This window comes from Carassius gibelio, chromosome B7 (assembly GCF_023724105.1).
Source record: "Carassius gibelio isolate Cgi1373 ecotype wild population from Czech Republic chromosome B7, carGib1.2-hapl.c, whole genome shotgun sequence".
Taxonomy (NCBI): Eukaryota; Metazoa; Chordata; class Actinopteri; order Cypriniformes; family Cyprinidae; genus Carassius; species Carassius gibelio.
The window spans coordinates 14,597,794-14,623,551 of NC_068402.1; the positions used below are offsets into that span (position 1 = coordinate 14,597,794).

The 25,758-nt window shown below is 36.7% G+C and overlaps 1 protein-coding gene across 1 annotated transcript in view; it reads left to right on the plus strand.

The window, feature by feature from the left end:
* fam189a1 (family with sequence similarity 189 member A1) overlaps positions 1-25,758 on the plus strand; it is a 94,544-nt gene that overhangs the window by 50,716 nt on the left and 18,070 nt on the right. Inside the window, exon 3 of the mRNA XM_052561639.1 lies at positions 24,970-25,080. Within this exon, the coding sequence (XP_052417599.1) occupies positions 24,970-25,080 (111 nt within the window). The remainder of the gene's footprint in view (positions 1-24,969; positions 25,081-25,758) is intronic.

Consider the following 25,758-nt stretch of genomic DNA (forward strand, 5'->3'; position numbering starts at 1 on the left):
TGTGTGTGTTTATAATATTCAACAACAATTCACCTTTAACATTATAGTATTAAATACTGTACATTACAATGTATTACATTCAAAACATATTGATATTCAAGATAGATAGATAGATAGATAGATAGATAGATAGAAAGAAAGAAAGAAAAGATTTTGTTATCAGATCAAATACACTGCACCATCTGAGAAGGTTTTCAGCAGCTTGATGTTAGTTATTGGATAAACAATACATTTATGACCTATGATCTTTTGCAATGTGCATTCTGCAAATTAACTTAGTAACATGAAACATTTCACAGACACTCGTGTTTCTCACTACTACTCATTTCTACTGTATACACACACACACACTGAAAGTGATGGTTCACCTATGACACACAGCTCTTTTCTGAAGTCGCTTAAGTGCCAAGAAAATTAATTAGAACACTCAGAGAGAGAAATAAAACCCTGAAGGGCTTCAGATCCTCCTCAAGTTTCCTCTCTGGAACAGAGTGCTGTAGTATCCTCTCACTCTCTCACATCCAGCGTAACCGCTGCAATTAGGTCTAGTATCTTGTCCACTCTGATTACCGTACATGCAATGTGAATAAAGCTTCATTTCCCTGCTGCTCAGTGGACTGTTTGTGTGTGAAGGCCCTGATAGCAGGACAGTCTGCATATGTCACTGTGACCGCAAGGTGTCCAGTGTGCCGGAGGGAGTGGGCGGTAGTTTTTTTTTTTTTTTTTTTTTGCCACAGCAGGTTGTTGATTATGATCTATCTAATCTGGGCTGGGTCAGATTGATTAAGATGAGGAAGGTGGAGGAGGGCAGCCTGGCACTTCTGATTACAGAGGCTGTGTTAAAGCGTTATAATCACACAGAGTCAAAGGCAAACAGCTGAGAGGACTATCAGCATTCACAATGTGATTTCATATAGGATTAAAACCTTGCAGTGCAAGACACCCGTAGGCTACATAATGCAGCACTGTGTTTTAAACACAACCCACAAGTGACCTCTAGATTGTCCTTCTGATAAGTTATTCATTGCAGGGTTTTTTTTCAGGTTTTACTTCTTTTTCAGATAAAGATAAAAGGGCATTTTTATTTACCTATGAAAGAATGAATGTAGAATGTAGAAACATGCACTGGAGCTCATTGACATGCCTGTCCATCAACAGCTGATACTTAGTGTTTACTGTTATATCGATCATTATGAACATCCAGAAAAGCCCTTTGGTCAATATAATCAAAGGATGTTTATTTCAAAATCATATATAATCCTCATTTCTTGTCCTCAGACACACATACTGGTAAGAAAAGGCAGGTGGATAGACGTGAAGTCCTAAACCGTCTCACGGGCAATCATGAAGACATGAACCAGATTGGTGTATTGATCATAGCAGGGACCTCAGAACTAAATCTGTTTTGGGGTCAAAAGGTGGGTCATAACAGTTCACTGACTCTTTACTTCAATTGAGCTCTGAGAGAATGAGTGAGGGAGCAGGGAAGTATGTGAATGAGTAAGTAAAGTGCACTCAAATGCATAAATCATTTTAAAGTAGTTTCTCGAAGTGAAAAAGAATCAGTCAATTTGCAGTAAAAAAACGTAAATTAACATTCCCAGAATCCTTTGCATTATACTTCACATTTTTGATGGGTTTTTTTGATTGAAATAACTGTTGTTTCTTATTAGTTTTCTATTATGTGCATTGGGTGGGGGTTTGTGTTAGATCTTTTATTTACATTAATGTTATTTTATTTGATTTGGGTTGTGTATACCACAATTTCTTTTTATTTCTTTTTTATTTTTGACATGTTTTATAATACAGTATTAATATTTATCTCAGCTTGCATAAAAGCTTCTAGTGATGAGATTTAATTTCATTGTGTGACTTTCTCATTATCACCTCTTCTTTTTGGTTGTGGTCAATATGTAAGGTATAAAAAAGATTTCAGTACTTAGTACTATAGAACTACTTTAGTACTATAGTAGGTTGGTATTTTAACATTATATAAATTAATGAAATATACTTTTTTAAATTCTTAAATTGAAGTTCAGATCCATAAAATCTAAAATGTTGCTTCCTCACCCCATAAAACCACATTTTTAACAGATTTTTAAATTACATTTCTATTTTCTACAGTGTGTACATCATCAAATACATCACATGTTAGTAAACTTTTATGAACCCAATTACTAAGAGACAAATTTATATAAACCAAAACAAAATTGGATTGTTGTTTTGATTTAATAATTTTCCCCCTACTTATCTTGCCTTGGATTAATCAACAGAAAATAAATGTCATTTCAGAGGCTCCAACAGTTGTTTTGTTTATTGAAAGATTAAAAAAAGAAAAGAATGTTGAGTCATGCAATATTAAGACCGGAGATATTTGATTAAGAAAGTAAATCAAGTCAGTTCTGATTCCATGTTATAATGACTCAGACTCTGTTGTGTCATTCAGTAGAGCATGTCTCTGAAATACCAGCTGTATTATTGTTGATTACTGTTTGCAATATTAATGTTCCAACACCCTGCTGTTTATAATACAGCAGACTTCTGTTACTCATCATCATAAAATGGACAGGGATGAGGGTTGGACATGTTTCTCACATGGATTCAGTGACAGTGAGCCATACATTACTTCAGTGTGTGAGTCTCCTCAACATAAACATTTAGCCTCGGGTCAGAGGCTTAGTATACTGTATACAGTCAGAAAACAGAGAAGCACTCATTTCTGCAGCTATTTTCTGTCTCGGACTCAAGCTGAGTGTGGTCTCAGTGATGGTGTTTATTCTACCAGAGGTTCATTTCAAACAAAGCAGTGAGCCTTTAAAGGGTCTAGTTATTTTGAATCCATTTTAGTGTGTACTTAAAGCTTAATGTTGCCACCACACTGGCACACAACCCCAGGATCCTTAGACACTGAGACTCATCTTCTTGTCATTAACCATAGTCTCCACAGTGTTCTCATGTCATGTTGTGTGTCATTACATACTTGGCAGATGTTCCAGTGCTGCCTTCACTGCTGTTTTGCGTTACATTGTCACTCATGGATTTCCAAGTGTGTGTGTGTAACTGTGTGAATGCCCTCTATAATGGATTGCCCCCTTTCTCTCGCAGACAGTATCTCATGGGAAGAATCCTGGCACACTTGTATTGCCGCCTGTATTATTTAGTGCAGTACTTCTCATCTGGTTTTAGCTTCACAACCCTCATTTTATATTGGACACGATGAAGTAAATCCATGTTCATTCACCCATTTATTTTACCTTGTGTGGTTTTGTTTATAGTTTTTGAGGTTGAGTTCATGTCCATATTGGCATCTGCCTAGTTTGGCAACTTCTACCAAGTTACAGTTTACAGTTGCCGATATACTATATTTTTAATGGATGCACGTTTTCTCCTCCCTTATATAACTTGTGTACAGTATATACATTTATCACATTTTATATCTATACATTTCCACACACACACACACACATATATATATATATATAGAGAGAGAGAGAGAGAGAGAGAGAGTGAGACTAATCCAGCTAAAAATACTATACAGACATAATCCATTAAGGCTGTAATGATCTGAAATTTACTCTCTGCTTTTTATCAGCACGTCCTTGGAAAGTGAAGCAAACACTTTAATTAGTCTCCATGTTCATATGTTTAGTTTTTACTCCAAAAAACATTATGTACGGTTACTCAGTGTAGTCACAGAGGCACACATTTTTTTCTGCTTATGAAGTACAGTCGTATTAATGGTTCTGTTCATCCATTCTGACAAAGGGGATTGTGGGAGCTTGAGTGAATGAGGCATTTGGGGTATTAGAATCCTGTAAATGATGCTTCCACTCTCTGTCATTTTCATTAATGAAAGAGCTGTGAAAGGAGCTATTTATTATGCCTCAGAGCTCTTGTCTTATAGGTTTTATAATGTCATAAGACCAACAAATGACTCTCTCCTTCCCTCACTCACTCACTTTTCTCCTTCTCTTCATTGCGCTCTCTCTCTTTTTCCCAGACTACAGCACACCCTCTTCACCAACACTCACATACATCTGTCTTTTTGACAGCCCTGTTGTTTTGGGGCTACACTAGTGTCCTACACCCTTTTCCTCTATTAAACTGTTTTATTGTTTGGAGCAAAGCTGTTTGGAGAGACAGAAGAGAGTCCTGCCACTCTCCTCAGACTAGAGATGAATCTCTGAGGAGTCACTGTCAAGACGAGAAGGAGAAGACGGAAAGCAGTCCTCTGTGATCAGCTGAATCAGACTGAAGCACATAGTGATCTCTGAGTGGTTTAAGAGGACAGGAGAACCTCTAGTGAAATATAGGACATAAATCTCATGTTGTTTTTATCTTCTGTAATTGACTGATTTTGTGCTTTACATGTCCTAATTCGGCCTGCACAACTTAAATGTTTAAATAAATAGTTACATTTTAACACTAGTGTCAAAAAAATTCACAAAGGATGCTTGAAAAAAGTCTCCAGGAGCCAACGTTATTGTGTCAGCCTGGTTAGGATGCTCAAATAAAGGCAAGATTTTCTCGACAAACTGTGAGGAAAAAGCACTATCACCTTCGGATCAAAGTACAAGATGACCTCTGAATCCCTTTAAAAGTACTGAAAGTGACAACAGACACAAGAATTAGCATATATAAAAGCAGCAATCAGTTAAACAATAAACAGTAACAGTAATCTGCATAATTTATTCATGTGTGGTGCATTGCTGGGAAGCATCTGTTGAGTATTGCATCTACACCTAAGCCTTATTTTTTTATACATTTAGCTTATTCATACAGTGCTTTTTTATTTATTGCAGAAATGTATTGCAGTTTAGAACATTAGAACAGTTAGATTTCAGTGTCTGGTCAACTTACATTATCATGTGTTGTTGGAAAAATGCACACAGTATTTCTTTATGCCTAAAGTGTATATGCGACCACAATCAAGCCAAAATGAGAACATCTAAATGTCATATTTAAATACAGTAACATTGTAACAATGTGAAGACAGCACCAAATCCACCAGAAACTGATTTTGAAATGTTTATGACAGACCTTGGCTTCTCAAAGATTGGAGGACACCAGGGGTTATCCGCTTCTCATTTGTGAATTCAGCATTTCTCAGTTTTTGTGATGCTCCGCTGTCAATCCCACAGTCCCCGGTGCAAGCCTGCCACTCAACTCTCATAAAGAATGAATTGGAATTGTTCGCTCATGCTCCACTCACGCCATGCCAGTGGACATGTACGGTTTAAAAGAAACCACATTTGGTATTGCAGTGGTTCTGTGGACATTTTTATCTTATGACACTTTTATACTGACGGGGCCCATTATCGTGATCTCGCCCTGGGCCCCACAAACCCACAGGCTGGCCCTGTTTACTTTTCATTGTATGTAAACATCTGTGTCAAAGTTTCCAGTTTGTATTCCAATGTGCATTATCCCAGCATCAGTCAGAGGAGCTCTTACTGTTCCTGTGGTTTATTTCATTGCAAAATAAGCACAGAAAAAAAATGATCCATGTTTATAATCCCTGCACAAACTCAGACGTTCCTCTGCCTTTAATCTTCAGGACACTTTAAGATCTTAAGTGGGTCTGGTAAGAAATCACTTATATGTCAGAGCTGAACTTAGCATATACTGATCTCCGAGCACATGTCAGGATAGTTTTATCTGTGTGAGAGGCATGGCTGGGGCTAGATTAGTTGAATGCAGAACATTTGATATGTTCTTGAGCTTAGCACTATACTAGACTAAATCCACTGACCTCAGACCTTTTCTTCCACTCCAACAATTCAACATTTGTAAAATCCCTTTTACATTTCAGACTCAGTGCACCTTATAAACCTCAAGAAGCAACATCAGTTTGATTTTGGCTGTTTTGAGAAGCTCTGGTTTTGTAAAAGTTGCCTTGGTGAAGGAACTGGTTGTTTCATTCTCAGATTCAGTTGCACTGTAAACTGTAAGCAAATGCAGTGTTGCAACCTTAAAGAGCTATTTCTGTGTGATTTGATTTAGTTGTGTAAAATCATATTTTTGAGTTGAATAAAATCAGTTTATTTAGACATTAAAATGAAGCAACAAAACAAAACATTTTTACAGTCTGTTCCTTGAGGATCCAACAACAGTGTTTTCTGCCAGTTTCATCAGCCCCCACAACAGACAGAACGCTGTCATCTGTGGTCAACCAAACGAATCCATGGCAACATTTTTTTAGATGACTTTTTGGTCAGATGCAAAAATGGGGCTTAGAGATTCAGGTTTATTAAGATAGTAAAAAAAAAAAAATGAATCAATGGCCTAGTGGTTACACATGCACTCAAAATAAATGCTGTTACATTTATGCTTCATGCTGCTGATGTAGTTTTCTAGAGTTCCCTGTAGTTCTCGCTGAAGTCCTGAATACACTAGTTTGGGTCAGTAATTATTTTTAATTAATACTTTTATTCAGCAGGGACTGAATAAACAGATTCAATTACTTTAAATTTTTTGCTAAATATATGGTTTAAATAAATGCTGTTCTTTTGAACTTTCAGTTCATTAAAGCATTTCTAAAAACTGTATAAAAGCACAACTGTTTTCGGTCACACTTTATTGGAAGGTCCAATTCTCACTATTAACAAACCATTATCTATGACTTTTATGTCAATAAACTACAAGTTTTCTGTTTATTAATAGCTAATAAGGTAATTGTTTACTTTAGGTATTGGATTAAGGATGTAGAATTTGATTATGCAGAATATGTGCTTTATAAGTGCTAATAAACAGCCAATATGTTTTTAATAAGCATGCTAATTAGTGACTAGTTAATAGTGAGAATTGGTCCCTATACTAAAGTGTTACCCTGTTTTGATAATAATATGAAATGTCTGCTGAAAATAACATTTGAAAAGTTTATTAAAACAGAAACCAGCTATTTTAAATGGTAATGATTTTTCCATGGCAATATTCATGTTATTTATACTTTATTCAATAAATGCTGCATTGATGAGCTTAAGGAGATACTTTCAAAAATGTATAGCCTATTCAAACAACAACCTAAAAAATATATATATATTTCTGCCCTCAGACTTTTGAATAGTATAGAACTTCCAAGATGTTGGTAGTAGACCTCCAGAAGAAGTGTGACATTTTCTTTGTTTTCTTGTCAATGATGAGCTTAATGTTTTTATGAATATACGAAAGACAGCAGCAAATTTACAAAAGGGAGGTCAAAAGAGCTTATGATGTGTTTTTATCCATCATTAACACTTAATGTTGAAACATTTTCCCTGGAGCATCCTACTGCCTTTTTTAGGGCTGTGTGCGTGTGTGCATGCAAGAGAAAGCAACGCAAGAACGAATAAGTGAAAGAGAAATGGGAAGTAATATTCCATAGGGATGATGCTTTGGATATTTCCCCATTTTCAGATAAGGCTGATGAGCAGTGCCCTCCCTTTGGAGACCCTCTGAGTCTCGGCTATGCTTCCATATTAATTAGAATAGGAATTATACTGCTTATCTGATGCCTCGTGATGATTTGTACTCAAGGTCTCTTTTCCAATTGTGAAGTTAATGTCAAACAATATTAAACAACTATTTTCAGCCTGCTGTTTTCTCCTCATTTACTTGAGAGAGAAAGAACGTCCTCTTTTCACCGGCCTCTGTGTTCAAGAGCAGAGCAATGTGACTGGCTCAGGCAGACTCTTTATTCGCTCACAGTAACTGTCACAGCAGAATGAGAGGCATCCATCATGTGCAAGTAAACTCTTTCGCTTGCTCATTTCATTCAGTAGCTGGTTTATATTAAACTGTGTGTCCTTTTAGTGTTTGACATCTTAGTGTGTTCTGAGCAATTGTAAAGAACAAGCTTAACTGAAGCCCCTATAAAAGTCATGATGTGTTAATGTCTGTGTCATATATCTTACAGCCTTGAATCACATCATCCTCTCCTGTACAGAGCCATTCAATGGCAAGCAGCCCTCAACCTAGACTATGTCATTTGTGCTAGCTTTCTCTAATTATCTGTTGTGATGCAGTTGTGGTTGAGAGAAAAGAAAAGCTCCTGTAGATGTAGATGTAGATGTCAAGCCCTAATGGCCTTCATGAGCAGGCTGCGGCGAGGTTGGAGCCACCTGATTGAAACGCTCTAACAAAGGATGCTCTGATCTCCTCTGTTATGTGGTCGTTTCTACCTTGCTGTACCTTATTCTTTCTCTCTTTTTCAACCCTGAATGTCAGCATCATGGTGCAAACCTACAAGTAGAAAAAAGGCATAATAGTGGAACCTCATTACAGGCTGCTCTGCTGGAGCTCCATCCAGGGCCTTGTGTTTTGGTCTGTAGAGGTCAGTGACTGATTAAAAGTTGAAAGTGTGGGTTAATCACTAACTGACCTGCTGGGAGCTGTTGTGGCCCTCAGTCCATTTTAATCAATGCGTCTTTAAGATGGTGCAGTAGACTACTCCGCCCACAGTGCAGACACCTCCCTGCCAGTTTCTATTTATTTATTTATTCACAAAAAAAGGGACAGATTACATAAATCAACATTCGTGAATGTAAATGTACCCAAATTAGCCAAAGGCTAGATTTCATTGGTAGTCCCTTTCCCAGATGTTATTAGGCCAGGAAAACTAGAGGGGAAAAAAGAAACAAAATTGAAAAAGCAATAACAACTAAATTGAACCAAATATTAAACAACAAATTATACAAACTGAAAATAAAAAAATATATATGTATTAAATTTTTTTTATAGAAAGCAGCTTATTAAGATATATAAACAACAATAATGTTCACATTGTTGGTTATGAAAAAGCAATTTCTTAAAATGAGGCTTAAAAGAGTTAAATGATGTACATTCTCTAATTGATTGTGGTATTGAATTCCACTGATGTGATGCTCTGAATGAAAAAACAGCTTGACCAAACAAGGTTTTTCTATGTGGAATTATGCAGTCAGCTTTAGCTGTGCCTCTAGTTACTCTGTTTTCAATAGATTTAAATTTTATACAATCAACCAGAGGAGGAGGAGCTAAACAATGCATAAACGTATTAACTTAACAAACATCTTTAAACTTGATGTTTTCCAGCTAAGCAGGTTATATGTATGTAATATATGATAATGGTAAAAAAAATTTTTTTGTTTGAGTTCTTGTTTGTACAATAATTCCAATGGTTTTAAAACTATAGCATGTGTATTAGACCAAATTTTCAGACAATAAGTAATATGAGAAAGAATCATAGAATGAAAAGATATTTTTGTGGCCTCATTTGATAAAGAGTTTCTAATAAACCGAAAATTAACAAAATTAAATTTGACCTTTTTACATACCTTTTTTTTTAAAATGCGTTTTTAAACCAAGACATGAGTCAAAATAAACCCCTAAGTATTTATATTCCGAAACAACCTGTAATCTCTCCCGAAATGAAAATATCCTGTTTTATATCAGCACTATGTCCTTTAGAAAAGAACATACAAGCTGTTTTTGACATGGTTAATTTAAAGTAACACTGGTTGAGCCAGGATATGATTTTTGCCAGATCATGTGTCAACTTATTTGCAACCTTTTACCATGCGCAAAAAACTGTATTGTCAACATATATTGAAGGAGTGGATACCGAGTTGCCATATCCTTCATACCAGAGATGGGACCAAGTCCCCATGTCTGCTTCATACTGATATTATATTATATTATTACATGATTTCTTGTTTGACTATTAATCAAGTTATAGCAAGAGTGAAATGTGTAACCTTATGTGTGCTGTATTTCTTTTCCTCAAGATTAATGTCCACATATTATGTGTGTGTATCCAACCGTAATGATAAGACACTTGCCAGTGCTAGAAAGCCTTGAATTTTAGATAAGTTCTCTGTGTATGTGTGTTAGTATCTGTCTGTACAGGGAGAAGCTCAGACAGTCCCAGGACAAACAATCAACTGCCAGTGTCCAGCGTATCAGATCTACGTCTTTGGAGAGTTTATCTAGGTTTTGGAACCAATCAGAATTTTGTTGACTCATGTATTGACGCAATTAGTATCCTCTGTCAGGGTATAACTGTGCTTGATTTTGTATTGTACTGGGGGCGGCCTGCGAACTCCTTCGAGAGTGTTGAAGCTGACTTCTGCGTGATGAGATTGCAAACTATTTTCTTCAAGTAAAATTATTATTATTAATTGAACTCATCTCTGAGTCCTGGTCTTCATTGCGACATATCTGGTGCTTGGGTTTTAACTGTAAATTCCCCTACAGTTAATGGTGGAGGATCGGCGGGCAATAGTTCTTTGGTGACATCCCTGATCAATCATCAAACCAAGGTAGGAAAGATTTTAGATTTAATATTATTGGTTAGGGACTGTCTGTAAGTGGAGGGGGTCGAGAGAAGGAGGAACGATAGACTCACTCAGACGTGAGGGGGTAGACACCAGCTCCAGGGTGGAGTAAGGTAAATTGGTGTCACAATATACCTGTAAATAAGTAACCTTGTGAGTATAAGGGGTACAAGTACACATCGGTAGGTCTTGATATAAGATATTTAGAGATGTGTACAGTTACAGAGGGAACAGGTGCACACCTATAGGTCTTAGAGAGAGACGTAAAAATTTGTTTCTAGGTGTGCACAGTCCAGGGGGGGACAAAAACGCATTCTTAACAGGCATGTGAACCCGTAAAGGGCAGTGCTGGGTCAAGCACCGAGGGACAAGGGACACATAGAGCCGTAAATAGGCAGTGCTGGGTCAAGCACAGAAAGCCGAAAAGCACGAGAGGCCATAAAGGGCAGTGCATTTACGGCCAGGGAAGCCAAAGTAGGGGTATGGGAAATCCCGAGAAGAATGTAAGACGCTAGACGGGGGTTCTAGTCGTATCTCGCTCTTCCAACTCTCGATCACCCACCATTACAGACGGGGGCGCCCCGAGCTTAGAAATAGGCCAGGTCAGTGGTTAGGGAACAGAGTATCCAAAATTAGTGTTTAAAAATAAATAGTGATAATTCATATGTGCACCTATAAAAAATATAGGGATATATGCAAAGGGAAAGTATTGATTGATCTGGGATGCCTCAGGAACAACCCCAAAAGAGCTAAAATGTAGTTTTCATGACCCTGATTGGATTGGACCAGTATATGGAAATTCTGGAATATACTTTGCAGTTTCATCACGCAGAAGTCAAGTGCTGTTGGTAAGATCGCCGCCTCAATATGTTTTTGGTTTATGATAGAAATATGACTGACAAATTAGGTAACCTGGTAAGCCCTGATAGAAATAATGAAACAGAAGAGAGCAAATGCTGTAAACAGTTTGGCTCTGAAGCTCTGACTTTAAAAATATTCTCTGAATTCATTGAAAGAATGGTCAGTCTGAGCTTTGATTCTGGTTGGAAAGTTAAAACTAAAAAATGTATTGGCTTTAAACAAAGACAGAACCAGAGAAATAAACATTTATAAATGTATGTGCCGATTTGTTAAAAATAATCCCCGAAATAACTGAGTGCTATATAATTGTTGAAAGTCCTGATAAGGAATACTGAACAGAATTCTGGGTTAGTGAAAAAAACAACTGAAGGCACACAAATTGGCAGTGGCATTTTGGAAAAACTTAGAAGCTTATGTTTTGCTTTAAAAAAGATAAAATTACTTTGACTACAATGAAGCCGTTGTTTTATCTCATGCTGGCCCCCACCATGACTCTGGCTTAAGCTTTAAAAGTACCAGAGACATGTTCTGAGAAAAAAAAAAAAATGTAATTCCTATATTTACTAATGTTTGGCCAAAAGAGTAATTTTATTGTTGGATTGCAAAATTGTAGTCACGCAGCATCATAAAAAAAAGAAAAAAGAAGAGAAAAGAAAATTATTTTTTGTTTATGAGATGATAAAGTTGTAAACAAGTAACATAAACGGGGGTTTCAAAGTAACTTTGAAGACAGCATGCTAGCAAGACCCAAAGTAATATACCTGGGTCAGATAACCTCTGACAGATTTAAAACCAATGTTGAAATTCAGAAGCCATGGCCAGAATTAAGTGAATGAATAAATACAGTTGATGTAAAAGTAATGACAATGACTGCAAAGAACTTTGAGAAACATTTGAGTTGCGAAAATAAAGTAAAAATACAAATATAAAGATGTTTATTTTTAAAATGCATATAATTTCTGACAAGTTTTAAACTGGGCTAGAGTAAAATGATAGTACGATGAAATTGTTAAAAATGAATGAAAATGCATTGTTACGAGTCCTGAATCCCTCAGAGTTCTCTCTCTCTCTCATTCAAAGTAAGCTAAAATGCCATTATCTGAGCCTGTGTTTAAGTGATAAGATATTTATAGTACAGCACAGTGTTTCAGTCAAATCATAGGCACTGAGATGCTAAAGGACATGATAAAAAGAGTTCAGATTTAATGCATTAAGAGGGCAATTGGTAGTTAAATGTTCAACTGCCCAATGCATGTAAGAAATAAGAGATTATAAAAATAATGAATAACAATTTAGGAGCAATTGTTGAAGAGACATGAGGTCTTTAAAATCATAATACAGACCCTGAGCTATAGATGTAAATAATTTTGAATAGTTAAACAGTTGTATTGCTATTTGTTCTATGACCAGTAACTTATCTGTCTTATTTTTAGTCTCCACCACCATACAGGGCCTGATGGCTCCAGCTACAGAAGCAACAGAAAATTACAATGAATGGACGGGTGTGCAAAATAAATTCACTGAGTAATCTCAGCATGATAGTTTGGAGGTATCCAATTGAGTTTAGCGATTAAATATTAGTTTGATTAACCTTTTTCAATGTTTTAACACTAGTAGGTGCTGTCAATGGCTCTCATGGTTCTTGAGTGCACCTTTCCTAAGCTGCAGGAAATACTGGATTCTGGAAGAAGACTGTCGAGGATGTTGCAACGGGAAAGAGTGGTTACCAGTGTGCATGAGGTGATTTCTCAATGACGGGTAAGATCCTCTTCTGGCCAATAGGGGACAACCTAAGGCAGGGGGTCACCGCCACTGGGCACCTGCCCTGAAGGGAGGTGTTATATGTGAGATGGTAGTGGAGTTGAGCGGATGCTTGATAGGCCTAGAGCATCATTAAGAGGGGAACTGTATCAAGTACAGCAATCTGCCTCAAAATGTGAGCTCCTCCAGACCTGATCACCAGCAACCGCATTCCTTGACTGATTGTTGTGACAAGCGTCCACAACTTGATGCAACTATGCCAGTGGATCAAACCCTGAGGAAAAGAGGCTTATTTATAAAGAGTTAATGGCAATGGGCTGTCAAGAACCATCTGAGACCATGTGATGACAGACATTATTTTGAGACAAAATTTCTTATGAGGCTAAAATGATATTGAACTAATATGTCTATATCATAGTCTTTACTCATGCAGGTCATTAGGCATGGCATAAGATGATTACAAGATATGGTGGTGGCTAAAAATGAAGACTGCTTCTGCTTAATCAAGAGATGGTTTAGATAACAAAGGTTAAGGGAATTAAGCATGTAAGTTAAAAATAATTTTAAAGAAATTTTCCTAGCATTATGTATTTTAAACAGTTTAAACTGAGATTTGAGATATAGAAACTTTGACATTTTTAACCTATTTGAATGATTTAGGGTTATATGTTGTAATGAATTTGATATTATAGTCTAAGTTAAAGTTTGGCAAAAATTGTCAAAATAAATAAATAATATTTTGCACAGTAAGAGAGAGAGAGAGTGCTTGAGTGGAGGCAGGGATGGTGCTCTTCTTCTTTTATTGGCCTGCTAAGTCAGAGTAACCAAGACAGAGCAATGATTTGAAGACCAAAACAACCCAGCTGATTTTACTCTAAATAAAAATCATTAATGAACAGGCAAACTTTGAGATTAGATAAGAGACTAGGTTCAAACTAGGTAAAATGCACAGACAATGTTTAAGTTTAAATCCTTCTGATTTAATTGCAAAAGCAAACCTTAAATATGAGCTGTTAAAATATTAGAAGGATGGCTACTATACATTTTTGGGGGACAATTCTGTTCCTGTTTTGTTTCAATTGAGTTACTAACCTCTGGAAAGAGTGTTTTATCATTACAGATGTGTTGAGTGAAATTACTTTACAGAAGTCGATAATTCTGAGTGAAACTAATGAAAAGACAATGCCGAACATGGGACGAGCTTTAAGTGGATTGGTTATCCAGCTCTGTCTGCTACTGGTAATAATGACTTATTTGGTCTTTTATAACGCTGATTTAAATCACTCTCTGGATTAATATGTTAAAGAGTGTTTATATGATTGGATTTGTGAAATTTAAGTTTGCCGTCCAAAATGGGTTTAAAATCCATGCCTAAATTTAAATGAGGGTATAAATTTTAACAAGTTAACACTTTGTTGTTTGAATGGTGAAGGTAAATATTTTAGACTTGACGGCAGAAAAACAGTGACAGATTGGCTACGTCACTAACCAAATTATCCAGAGAGCACCCTCACATAAAGAAGCCTGGTGGGAAAACAAAGGAGTGAATCCTGCTTGTGTAATATAGTGCAAAAGCTTTATGTAGTGGTTTATGTAGAACAGAGATAAGTTGAACAAAAACGTGTGGATAGCCCCTTAATGGAGCAAATCCATAACAAGAGGTTTGAATTAATTGAAATAGCACAGCAAAAAAAAATTATAATAATAAATTTTGTTTAAACAACACAATTGTAATAGGCTCTATGGAGCTGCTTATGAACACTTGTCAAGTCAAATTAATATTGTGAACACTGACAGGTCTTTTTGATAATGTATACTGTTTCAATACAGATTTACAGAAACTGAGGATGTCTCTTTAATAAATATTTGGCTGTTTAGAACTAAGTAATAGTATTGTTCATTTAGTAATAATATTGGGAAATCTGTCTGCTCTTTTTTTAGTTTATAATAATTTTGAGTAAATTAATATCACTGCCAAATGACAAACATGAACGAGGGTTTTTAAGACATTGATCAAGTAGCTGACCTGTAAGCATTTATCACTGACAAAACAGTGAGAACTAAATTGACTTTATACTAAGTATTGAGGATTTGCTTCTGAATGTGTCGCTAATATAGTCTGAGTACAGTAATATGGTATGATAATTGACAAGATTTGCATTTAAAAAAAAAGGTAATAATAAGGCAATGAGTATGGTTAACAGTAATGTCATGGTATAAAATAAATACATGCATGACAATAAGTGGATAGGTTAGTTGTATTTTAAAAGTTAGACACTTCGATACTTAAAATGTAATTTTAACCAAATGTGTTAACAATGACAAGGTTAATGGTTCATGTATGTTTAAACAGCATGTGAACTATGATGACTGCAACTGGATTTGTGGTGAAAGTAAAGCTTAATAAAAGGGCTATTAAGTAATAAACTAGGAACTGCTCTAGGTTTTCGAGGAAATAATGATTATGATTATTTTTATTTTTAAAGATGGCTCAATATTGATCTTACTTATTTTTGGTTTGTTTATTTTTGTGTTTTTAACACCAAGTTTGGAATGAAAGGGTAAAATGGATATTCAATCTCTATAATTGTACCATTGATCGGGAAAATGATAGATTTTCATAAAATAAGGGTATCTTTACTGGGATTTAGGTTATAAGCAATGTCTGTATTTGGTATCTGTGAGGTGACTGAGGGTCTGACATATGTCAGGAATGCAATAACAGTGGTTATTCATTTAGCCCGGCTTCCAGAGAATAATATATATACGTTTACTGTAATGAGTTTATTTTACTATATGACCAAATTAACTAAAATTCATCATAGTTGTATAAGACATGTTAAAAGAAAACAAATAAGACAAATATCCTTCTTAAGGGTTAAATTTTTTTTTGAATTGGTTATAGTGTATGCGTTTTTCTTTAATGATTTGTTAAATCTGGTTAATGAATATGCAAATTTAGTCTTAAGGCTGTTGGATAAATGTTTGGTTTTAGAGGGTAAGTGTGAAGTAGCTGTAGTAGGAAGAGAGGTATTTACAAAGATATGTTGATGAAAGTGAGGACACTTTTCCAGGTAGAGGGACACACAGAATGATTCACTGGAAAAGACATTATGTGAAGAAAGACTAGTGCAAGTGCCAATATTGTGGGATTAAGTAAGTAGATTAATGTATATGGGAAATAAGAATGTATATGGGAAGTATTTTGTACAAAATAATGTGTTTATTACTAGAAATGTCAGCCAGTACCAGAGATTTTAAGTATGCACATGTTTAAGTTGACCAACAGTCTGCATTCTTAGCATGCATCACAACTACACCTGACCGCATTTATTAGACCAGATGTGGGGTATTAGACCCCACATTGATCTAAAACGGGGGACTGAAGGAGTGGATACCGAGTTGCCATATCCTTCATACCAGAGATGGGACCAAGTCCCCATGTCTGCTTCATACTGATATTATATTATATTATTACATGATTTCTTGTTTGACTATTAATCAAGTTATAGCAAGAGTGAAATGTGTAACCTTATGTGTGCTGTATTTCTTTTCCTCAAGATTAATGTCCACATATTATGTGTGTGTATCCAACCGTAATGATAAGACACTTGCCAGTGCTAGAAAGCCTTGAATTTTAGATAAGTTCTCTGTGTATGTGTGTTAGTATCTGTCTGTACAGGGAGAAGCTCAGACAGTCCCAGGACAAACAATCAACTGCCAGTGTCCAGCGTATCAGATCTACGTCTTTGGAGAGTTTATCTAGGTTTTGGAACCAATCAGAATTTTGTTGACTCATGTATTGACGCAATTAGTATCCTCTGTCAGGGTATAACTGTGCTTGATTTTGTATTGTACTGGGGGCGGCCTGCGAACTCCTTCGAGAGTGTTGAAGCTGACTTCTGCGTGATGAGATTGCAAACTATTTTCTTCAAGTAAAATTATTATTATTAATTGAACTCATCTCTGAGTCCTGGTCTTCATTGCGACATATCTGGTGCTTGGGTTTTAACTGTAAATTCCCCTACAATATTATGATATTAAATTGTTGACACACCATGGGTAAATCATTAATATACATGCTAAAGTGAATTGGCCCCAATATGGACCCTTGTGGAACACCAGTTTAAAGACATAGTGAAGTGGATTTATAATTATACATTTTTACTACCTGAGTCACTTCACTGCTTTTGCCGCAGTGTGTTGTTCTTTTTTTTTTTTTTTGTATTGTTTAATTTTTTTTTACATAGAAACATTAACATTAAAATACATTCATTAGATTTTTCATTAATTTGACTCATTGACATTCATTTGACTCATTGCATGCTTAGTAAGTAGCGTTTGTTTTCTTTTGTTGTTTTTAGTATTTTGTTATGTTTTGGTTTGTAGTATTTTGTTGTAATGCAGACTATTAAAAAATAAAATCAAATAAAAATGTTTTACAAAGTAACAGATTAACTGAAGAAAAAAAACTGTAATTTTATAAAATACTCATTGCATGCCTAGTTAGTAGTGTTGTTTTGTGTTGTAGTGTTTTCTGATGTTTGGTATTGTAGTGTTTTGCTGTACTGTAGTCTAGTATTTTGAAGTTTTTGTAGTGTTTTCTTTTGTGGTATTTGGTTTTGATGCAGTCTGTAAAAAATAATCTAATTTATGATAAAATACTTTATTTCGCATGTCTACTCAGTATCTTTTGACTGTGAAAGTGCACAGCTGCAACTTTCCAAAAATACTGTACTTTTTGTGTTATTTTTTTGTCTATTATAATCTATAATCTATATAATCTATATAGTCTAGATTATAATCAATTATATTCTACAACTTTATTAAAGGCCTTTAAAGATAAGTTTTTCAGGTGGGAAAAAGGCTAATTATTTAGATTTTACCCAGAAACTGCTGCTGCAAGTATTTAGTTTGTTCCTCTTTGGAAATTCTCTAATTGCCCTTTTTTTGTCTTGATTCTCTGACAGAAACCTTTCCTGCCCTCAGCAGTTGAGGCAAATACAGTAGATCAGTATGTTTATCATGATCCTCTAAGGGATTAGCAGCTAACAGTAAAAAATGAACGTGTTAGCGATACCTACTCCTGGTGTTTAAGATATTTTTCCCTGAATAGATCCACCGTCTGTGAATAACTGAAAACAGGGATTGGCGTGACTGCCTGTGCCCTTGGAGCCTCAACAATAACACCTCAAGGGTTTGTTTGGATGGTGCGAGCAAAGCGTCTGGTCAGGGTGGAAAAGTCACTTATGAGATATTTGCGCCAAGACAGGACAAATGAGCGCTGTACGGTTTTAATCAGATACGGCTGTGGCTGTGCTTATTGTGCTGGCTGACAGGGAAGGGTTTTTTCCGATACGTAAATCACCCTCTGTGGTCCGTAGATCCCCCTGTTAATCTCCCGGCTGTAAAGCAACCTTTAACCTTCCTCTTTTCTGTTTATCAAAGCTGCTTGGAGAAAAGAGCAGAAAGTCAAGACCCAAAATACAAAACAAACACCATGCTTTTTTTTTCTTCTGAAGGCTTACAAACCCAGACTGAATATTAATTCTGTCGTGTCTTTATGGGTTGTTATTGGGCAATCGTCCTGTCATTTTCACTTTTAGTTTAACAAGCCATAAAAATGCCATAAGGCAGAATGCAAGAGAGAAAATGAGGAAGACAGTAGAGGTCCAGACCTTTTTTCTTCCAAGCGTGGAAACACTGACAGAAATGGTGATGCAAAATACAGAGAACTGTTGAGAAATAGGAGAGAGATAGAAAGGTAAATGGATTCACCTTAGACTGTCAGTAGATTGATGTTTCTCTGCCCTTAAGGTGAGTATTCCAGGATGTGGGCAAGTGATGTGGCAGGAACCAAAACAAAATGGATGTCCTAGATGTAAACAAACTCCAAGGAAGACAGAGAGAAAGACCGCATCAAAACAACGCTGTCCCGATCTCATCCGGGCAGAGATAATTGAAAATAAATGATGTGTTGTCGCAGAGGTGCTGCAGACTAAATACTAATTTGTGCCGCAGAGGCGGGCAGGATGCTAAACCAGCATGTCAGCAATGTGAACAGGCTCTAACCTCTCGCCTTCTCTGAGTTGTCCATCTAATCTTTTTTTTTTATCCATTAATTCAGCGAGGCCAATTTAGATGTTTGCGGATTTCACAGGTTAAGCTAGCTCAGAGTCCATACGTGTTAGCTCTGCCAATAATTGCTTATTTATCCTTTCTTCCTTCCTCTTATCCAAAAGTCACAAGTCAAATAGAGGATATCTGAGTTGGTGTAGGGTCAGAAGGTTGTGTTTGAATTGTAGAAGTTTCTCTGAGAATGAACTTTTCTTATCAAACGTAATCAGGGGGTCTAGAATCCATGGACAAAGCTAGCTCTCTGTTTACTTTAGTGGCAGTTCCTATATAATTTTTCTCCGTCAAAATAGGTAAGTCCCTTTTATTTATATTTCTCTTTATGCAATACAGATTGTTTGTTTCAAAGTTGTTTCACAGTAAGAAACTGAATCAATTATACACATGTAAGACAAACTGAAATTCTGCTTCAATGCAGCCATAAAAAAGACAATAGTGTCATTGTATAGCTCACGTCAGTTTAGTGTTGATTCGGTTTGGTTTAATAACTGTGTAAAGTTCACTCAATTCACCTGTAAGCCAGTATACAAAAGTCAACATTGTCGTTATTCAGCTGATTTTTCAGCAGATGCTATACTTGGCCCATGCTAACTAGCTAACCTTGACCGCTTGATATTCATGACATACAAGCAATTTATTTTGTATAAACTTAAAAAAATCAATTTCACAGATATCTAACACAGCAGAAACACCTCCAATCTCCTTCACACACCCAGACTGTGACGGACACATTCACATTTTCTTTGGTGTTCAGTGATGTTCTCTTAGCCACCATTGCTAAATAGCGTAATGAGGAGCTGGATGGGCAAAGACAGATGATTGGGACGATGAAAGGTATCCTCTGTCAGCAGGGCAATTAGCAGCCAACATTAGACTGAGCTGAGAGCAGTGACGGGGTCTGAGACCTGCCCGACATCTCTCTTTATCAAAACAGTGCTTAGTGTGAGTCATCACCCTGTCTGTAGATTGATTAGGGTGAGATTTTTTTCTTTCTTAGGTATTTGACATTGATAAATTGAGTCATGGGACAGAGAGGTAGCTAAGGACCCAGTGTGTTTACAGTTTGGTGAAGCATGTGGATTTTGTTTAGGAATGTGTCTCTTGGGGCTTTGTTTAGACGTCTTTGAAGTCAATGATGAAGGGTTTCCTTTTTGCTAAATGTCCCTGTCTTTTCTTAACTAGTAAGTGATGTTAGTTTTATAGTAATGCTGTGGAGGTGTCAGTTGGGTTTTAACATTGGTAGGGACATTTTATTCAGTATTCAGGAGTTTAGACATGCACTCATACAGTACTATAAATTTCTCTCTCCAATGCACAAAATAAAATATTTGTAATATGTATAATCTTGGTTGTCACTGTGTTAACTGCTGAAATTGAAACATAAGAAACAATAATAATGTGATTTAGTTTCCTTTTTTATCTCATGATTTAGAAATAAGTAATAAAAAGCACATTAGCAAAACACAGGCTTCAATTCAGAATTCAAACAACATTTTACTCATTTCCTTATTTACACATCCCAAATTTGCCTAATACAATTACACAGTACCCACTCATCTTTGTAAAATAACCAAACAAACAAACATCTCCACTGCTGATCAGCTGTTCATGTCGGAATTATTTGTATTTTTTTTACAAATATATTTGTCTACTACATTTTATACACTAAATAAAAAATATCCAAACAACGCACTGGAGTTTGGTGTAATGTAATGCATTTTATACAGTATAAATATATTTAAATGTGTTTTTAAAGCATTTTGATTTTAAGGTACACATGCACAATGAAGCTCATACAGTGTCCTTAGACTTTTACTGTTCATTTATTTTATAAAGGGAAATACAGTGCTCTAATTTTGCACTTAGGCAAATTGCATGTAATATTTATATTACATTCAGTCACTATTTAATCCTTAGATATTTTGGTAGTATTTTTCAGTAGTCTGTTGGTTTAGTTAAAACATTTATCTAGCCTTGAAACCCAAATCTATACACGTGGACTAAAGCTAATAGTATTTTGAATTTAAATTGCTGCCCTGATAAATGTTGCTGTTTGAAAAGTTTAATAAGTATAAAAGGTCCCATATCCCCTTAGGAGAAAAACCGCACTGTTAAATGGGTTGAGTGTAAGTTTGTCTTATTTGTGAGATTGCATCAACCTGTGTTCAAGGAAGCTGAACTATCGGGAGCTTATTGAGCGGTTGATGCTTGACTGCTCTGCTTCTGAACAGTGAGTTGGATAATCTTAACTGATCCTGAAATAGAGAAGCTGGGTGCTGTTTTACCATTCACACCGGTTTTCAACCTGTAAGTAAGAAATACATTTTCACACCACATATGGAGTGTGCATGTTTTGCTATGCTATGAAGACAGGAACTCAGCAGTTCACAGTGATACATCTCAGATAGTTTATGTCCAGGCTGTTCTAAGAAAAATGTAATGTAGTAAAAGTCATCCAGGGAAGGTCCAATGGGAAAACACTGCTTATGTCAACTAGACCAAGTGATGTTGGTGCTTGATAATATACAATAATATGTGATAATATGGTGTCTTTGCTCTCTTAACATGGTATTTGTCCCATTTACGTAATAAGGAAGTGTCCCTGGATATACAACACTGAATTAATGGTGACGATGGCAACTATAATAAGCACCGGCTGTATCTTATCACAATCTGCCAGTGATATTCTGTTTTAATGCCCCTCCTCTTGTTCACACCATATTTCTTTGGCTCCCAGGCTGCGTGTGAGCTGCTGATATGAGGGATAGGTGGTTCTATTGTCACTATGAGCACAATCGTCCATGTGTTTGTATCTCCACCAGGTGGTCGGAGAACATTGACAAATATGTCTGCAGTTAGTCACCCCACACTGTATCTCCAGATTGTTCTCTTTAAAACCTCTAAATTGAATGTCTCTCACGATCTTACTGTGGTCTTTCCAGTAGTTCCTCTTGATGGGGATCCTGTCAGCCATTAATGCCAAACCTAAATGCCAGTGCACAGCGATATTGACAGGTGTGAATTGTTTCATGGCTGATGATCGTTCGGTGAGTGGCACGTGCCAGGCGACTCATCTTACTGCTTGGCATGCGGATGGCAGATGGGCTGTAATTAATGAGAACCTGTTAAACAGTGATATGTGATCCCACAAGGTAATTAGAAAACAGCAGCATGGAGCCAGTCAGAGTAATTAGTCCATCAGGGCCGGGGCTCTCAAGAGTCAGCCCTCCTAAAGGAGATTTTAGCCAGACAGAGACAACTAACATACATCATGCTTATTGAGATTGCTAAATGATGCAATCACTTATTATATAGCTTTAACGGAAAGAATGTAGAATAGACCTAAGGAATTTGACATGGTTGAAAACTTTTGAACTGGAGTATTTATTGTATGTGTGGAAGTTAACATTAACATATGGGTTAAAATGCTGTTAAAAAAATAAAATAAAAACATATTCATGACTGAGAGCAAAATGGTTCAGATTTCATGTTTATACAGTTGTAGAAAGCTGCTGCTAAAACAAAAGCCCAGACAACCTCAGAGAGCCTGTGAAGCAATTGGTGAAGACTGCATGTCGCAATTAAAGTTAAAGATTGAATTTGAATCGAAGTTGTAGGTTTGAAGTGCAGCAGCTGAATTTGTCTTTTGATATTGCTCACTGCAAACTACAAAGCATTTGCTGAAAGGAACCATTTTCCCTTCTCTGTGCTACCAGCGGAGTAAATTAGCGAAAACAGGAATTGTGTTTCATTGGCTACGCTCAGATTGCATTGAAAGGACAGCTGAAGAGTGGCCCATTACGCTTTCCCTTATCACTCGTGTTCTGAATAACATCTTTTCAATTTTTGCTTTACAAAATCAGACTCATTATTGCCTGCGTTTTAACCTGGTCCTCAGCCATCATTTGTGCCGTAATGTGTTTTCTCTCTGTAAAGTGATAGAGATGTCGTCTCGCCGCCTGAAGCTCGGGTTTAGTTTCATATTTGTCACCCTGCACAAGAAAAACACTCTGACATGAATGTTGTTGTCAGTGATTAATTATGAAAATCGGAGAAGTCTGTTTCCCACAGCAAGCAACAACAAATGTGATGCTCTGTTCAAATCGTATTTTTATCACGCGGTCTTTGAGACAAAGATTCATATCGTTTCCTCTCTGAGCTCGTAACCTTTCAGTGTCCTTTGGTCTACAAGACAGAACACAACCTAGTTCAGTCATTCAGCTGCAATGGATCACCACTGTCATTTCTACAATGTCTGCACTTTATTAAGTATGGAGGAAATCAAGCATGAGGCTCCTGTGCGCCTGAGCCAAGGACCCTCACAGCCCCGGGATGCTTGTGAACCTCCTCGTACATCAGTCTCTTAATCTTCCAGTTTGCTGGGAGCCTGAAAAACACTTATCACATTCACATCTCCCAGCGTCCCTCACGCCAGCCCTCCCACATATCGTAAGTGTCAATCTGTGTCTGTGTGATAGACTTGAAACGACTGTCCAACTTTCACTTTCAGCTCCAATCACTCTCTCTTTGCTGACATGTCTGGTATTGCAAGGTTAATGTCCCGTCAGGTAGAGGTTCTCATTAGTAAATCACCGTGGTGGGGAGGCAAGGCTACTCTTGATATATGGCTCAGTGTACTAGTCTGTAACCCAGGGTAGACCTGACAGCTTTAAACTCATTCTCTTGCACACAGACTTTGATTTAAAGCAGCCAGAATGTTTAACGTATTTCATCCTTCAGGACTGAAATCCCAGAAGTGTCAGCTGAGAAATAAAGAGAATTGTTTTTAAAAGTGAGTTGGGGGGAGAGGAACCAGAAGTTGTGGTTCTGCCAGTGGTGCAAAAAGAGAAAAAAGGACCACGCTTGAGATCCTTCAAGCTGCATGGGGCCGCATTGATAGGATGTGGGGTGGGGGAATTACGCAAAGATCAGTTTCTCTAGCTGACCATATGTCACCGACCATGTATCAGCGTGGTCTACCGAGGAATTGTGGAAGAGGTAGTATATCAACACCCTGAGAAAAATAGCCTGATGTTCTGAAGTGGGCTTGTGTTATTCATTTATTCATGTGAGCTGTTAGGGGCCGTCTCTCACAGTAATGAGTCTGGGCTCAGATGGTGAGATCAACGTTAATTGTTTTGGTTGAAATGATTGATTATTGAGTGCTTTAATTATTAGTCACATCTGTTCCTTTCGCTTTCCCCATGGAGGAATAGTTCGGATCGATCACATTCGATCTTTCATGCTCCTAGTCCCTTAGTCCACAATTGGTTTATTTTTTGGTCTGATAATCTAAACAGACTCAGGTAATGATTATTCCATTCTGCACAATGGTTACATCTGAAAAAAAGGAAAAAAAAGGGGAGAACAACATGTGAAAGATAAAGAGAGAGAGATCTTGCACAGATATTGTGTACATGGAAAACCTCAAATAATAAGGGAATTTTCAAATTGCCAAAAAGTAGAAAAGTAAAATCTCTGCAAGTTGAAACAATTCTTGCATGCATCAACAAATTATTATTAGTAGTAGAAGTAGTAGTTGTATCATTAATATCTTGTATACATGATATACTGTACAATACTGTTAAAAACTTTGGAGATAAGAAAATGTTTTTTGAAAGTATGCATTAAATTGTAGAAAACCGTAAGGACAATTATTTCAGACAAAATACAAAAAAGACAATTATAAATTATTTCAAATATATGATGATCTTTTGTGTTTTCTATTCATCCAAGAATACAGAACCATCACAGTTTCCAAAAAATAGTACAATTCATGGACTTTTTTTGGCCAGTGTGGGAACCCTTTAAGTGGAATCCTTCCGCGAAGCCTTCCTACTGTTTTTTTAGTTTATTAGTTGGATTAATATACCACTATAACCTCTGAAACTGACAGTCTGTTCCTTTCCTTTCTCCACAGATAACTTTCTTCATGCTGTTGTCTGCTGTGTGTGTGATGCTGAACCTCGCAGGAGCCATCCTTTCCTGTCAGAATGCCCAGTTGGTCAACTCTCTGGAGGACTGTCAGCTGGTGAGAGAGCCATGTCTGAAATCACTTCTTTGTTGTAAAGGAAACCTCATAGACTCTTTATGTCCAAAATAGCTTAGTGAAAATAGCTTTGTCCTAAACCTGTGTCATTTTCTCTGCTACTCAAAACCAGCCTGTCACTAAAGAATCAATCCATTGAGCAATTATAGCTCCCAGGAGCATCATTCATTAACACGATGCCCTTGTCAAGATCTCAATAAATTAGCTCAACAACCAGTCGCTAAGGCCGAGAGAATGAGACCGTCTGTCGGGACCCATTTTGTACGTCCTGTAATATTCTGTTGGAGCAGAAATAAATATTAACACCCACCACCTTTGTCCTCAATAAAACGTCTGTCTGATCGGCTGCTGAAGCTCACAGGGCTTTTCTAGGGGGGAAAAATCATAATCATCAATTGTCTGGGGAGAGATTCTGTCCTCCTGTGATTGAAAGTGCAGCAGCTGAGTGAATGGGAGTGGGTGATCATCACATATATTAGCCTTGAGATCCTGTCATGAGGTCACTTTTGCCTTTGCAAGAGAGAAAAAATTCTTAAAATGTTGTTAGAATATGAGAATACATACTGAGTTTACAGTATTGTAGACTGAGTTATTCTGTGTTCTTCAATAAGCTGTAAATTGCCTGTAAATTGTAAAGCTTAAATATGAAAAAGCCCATTT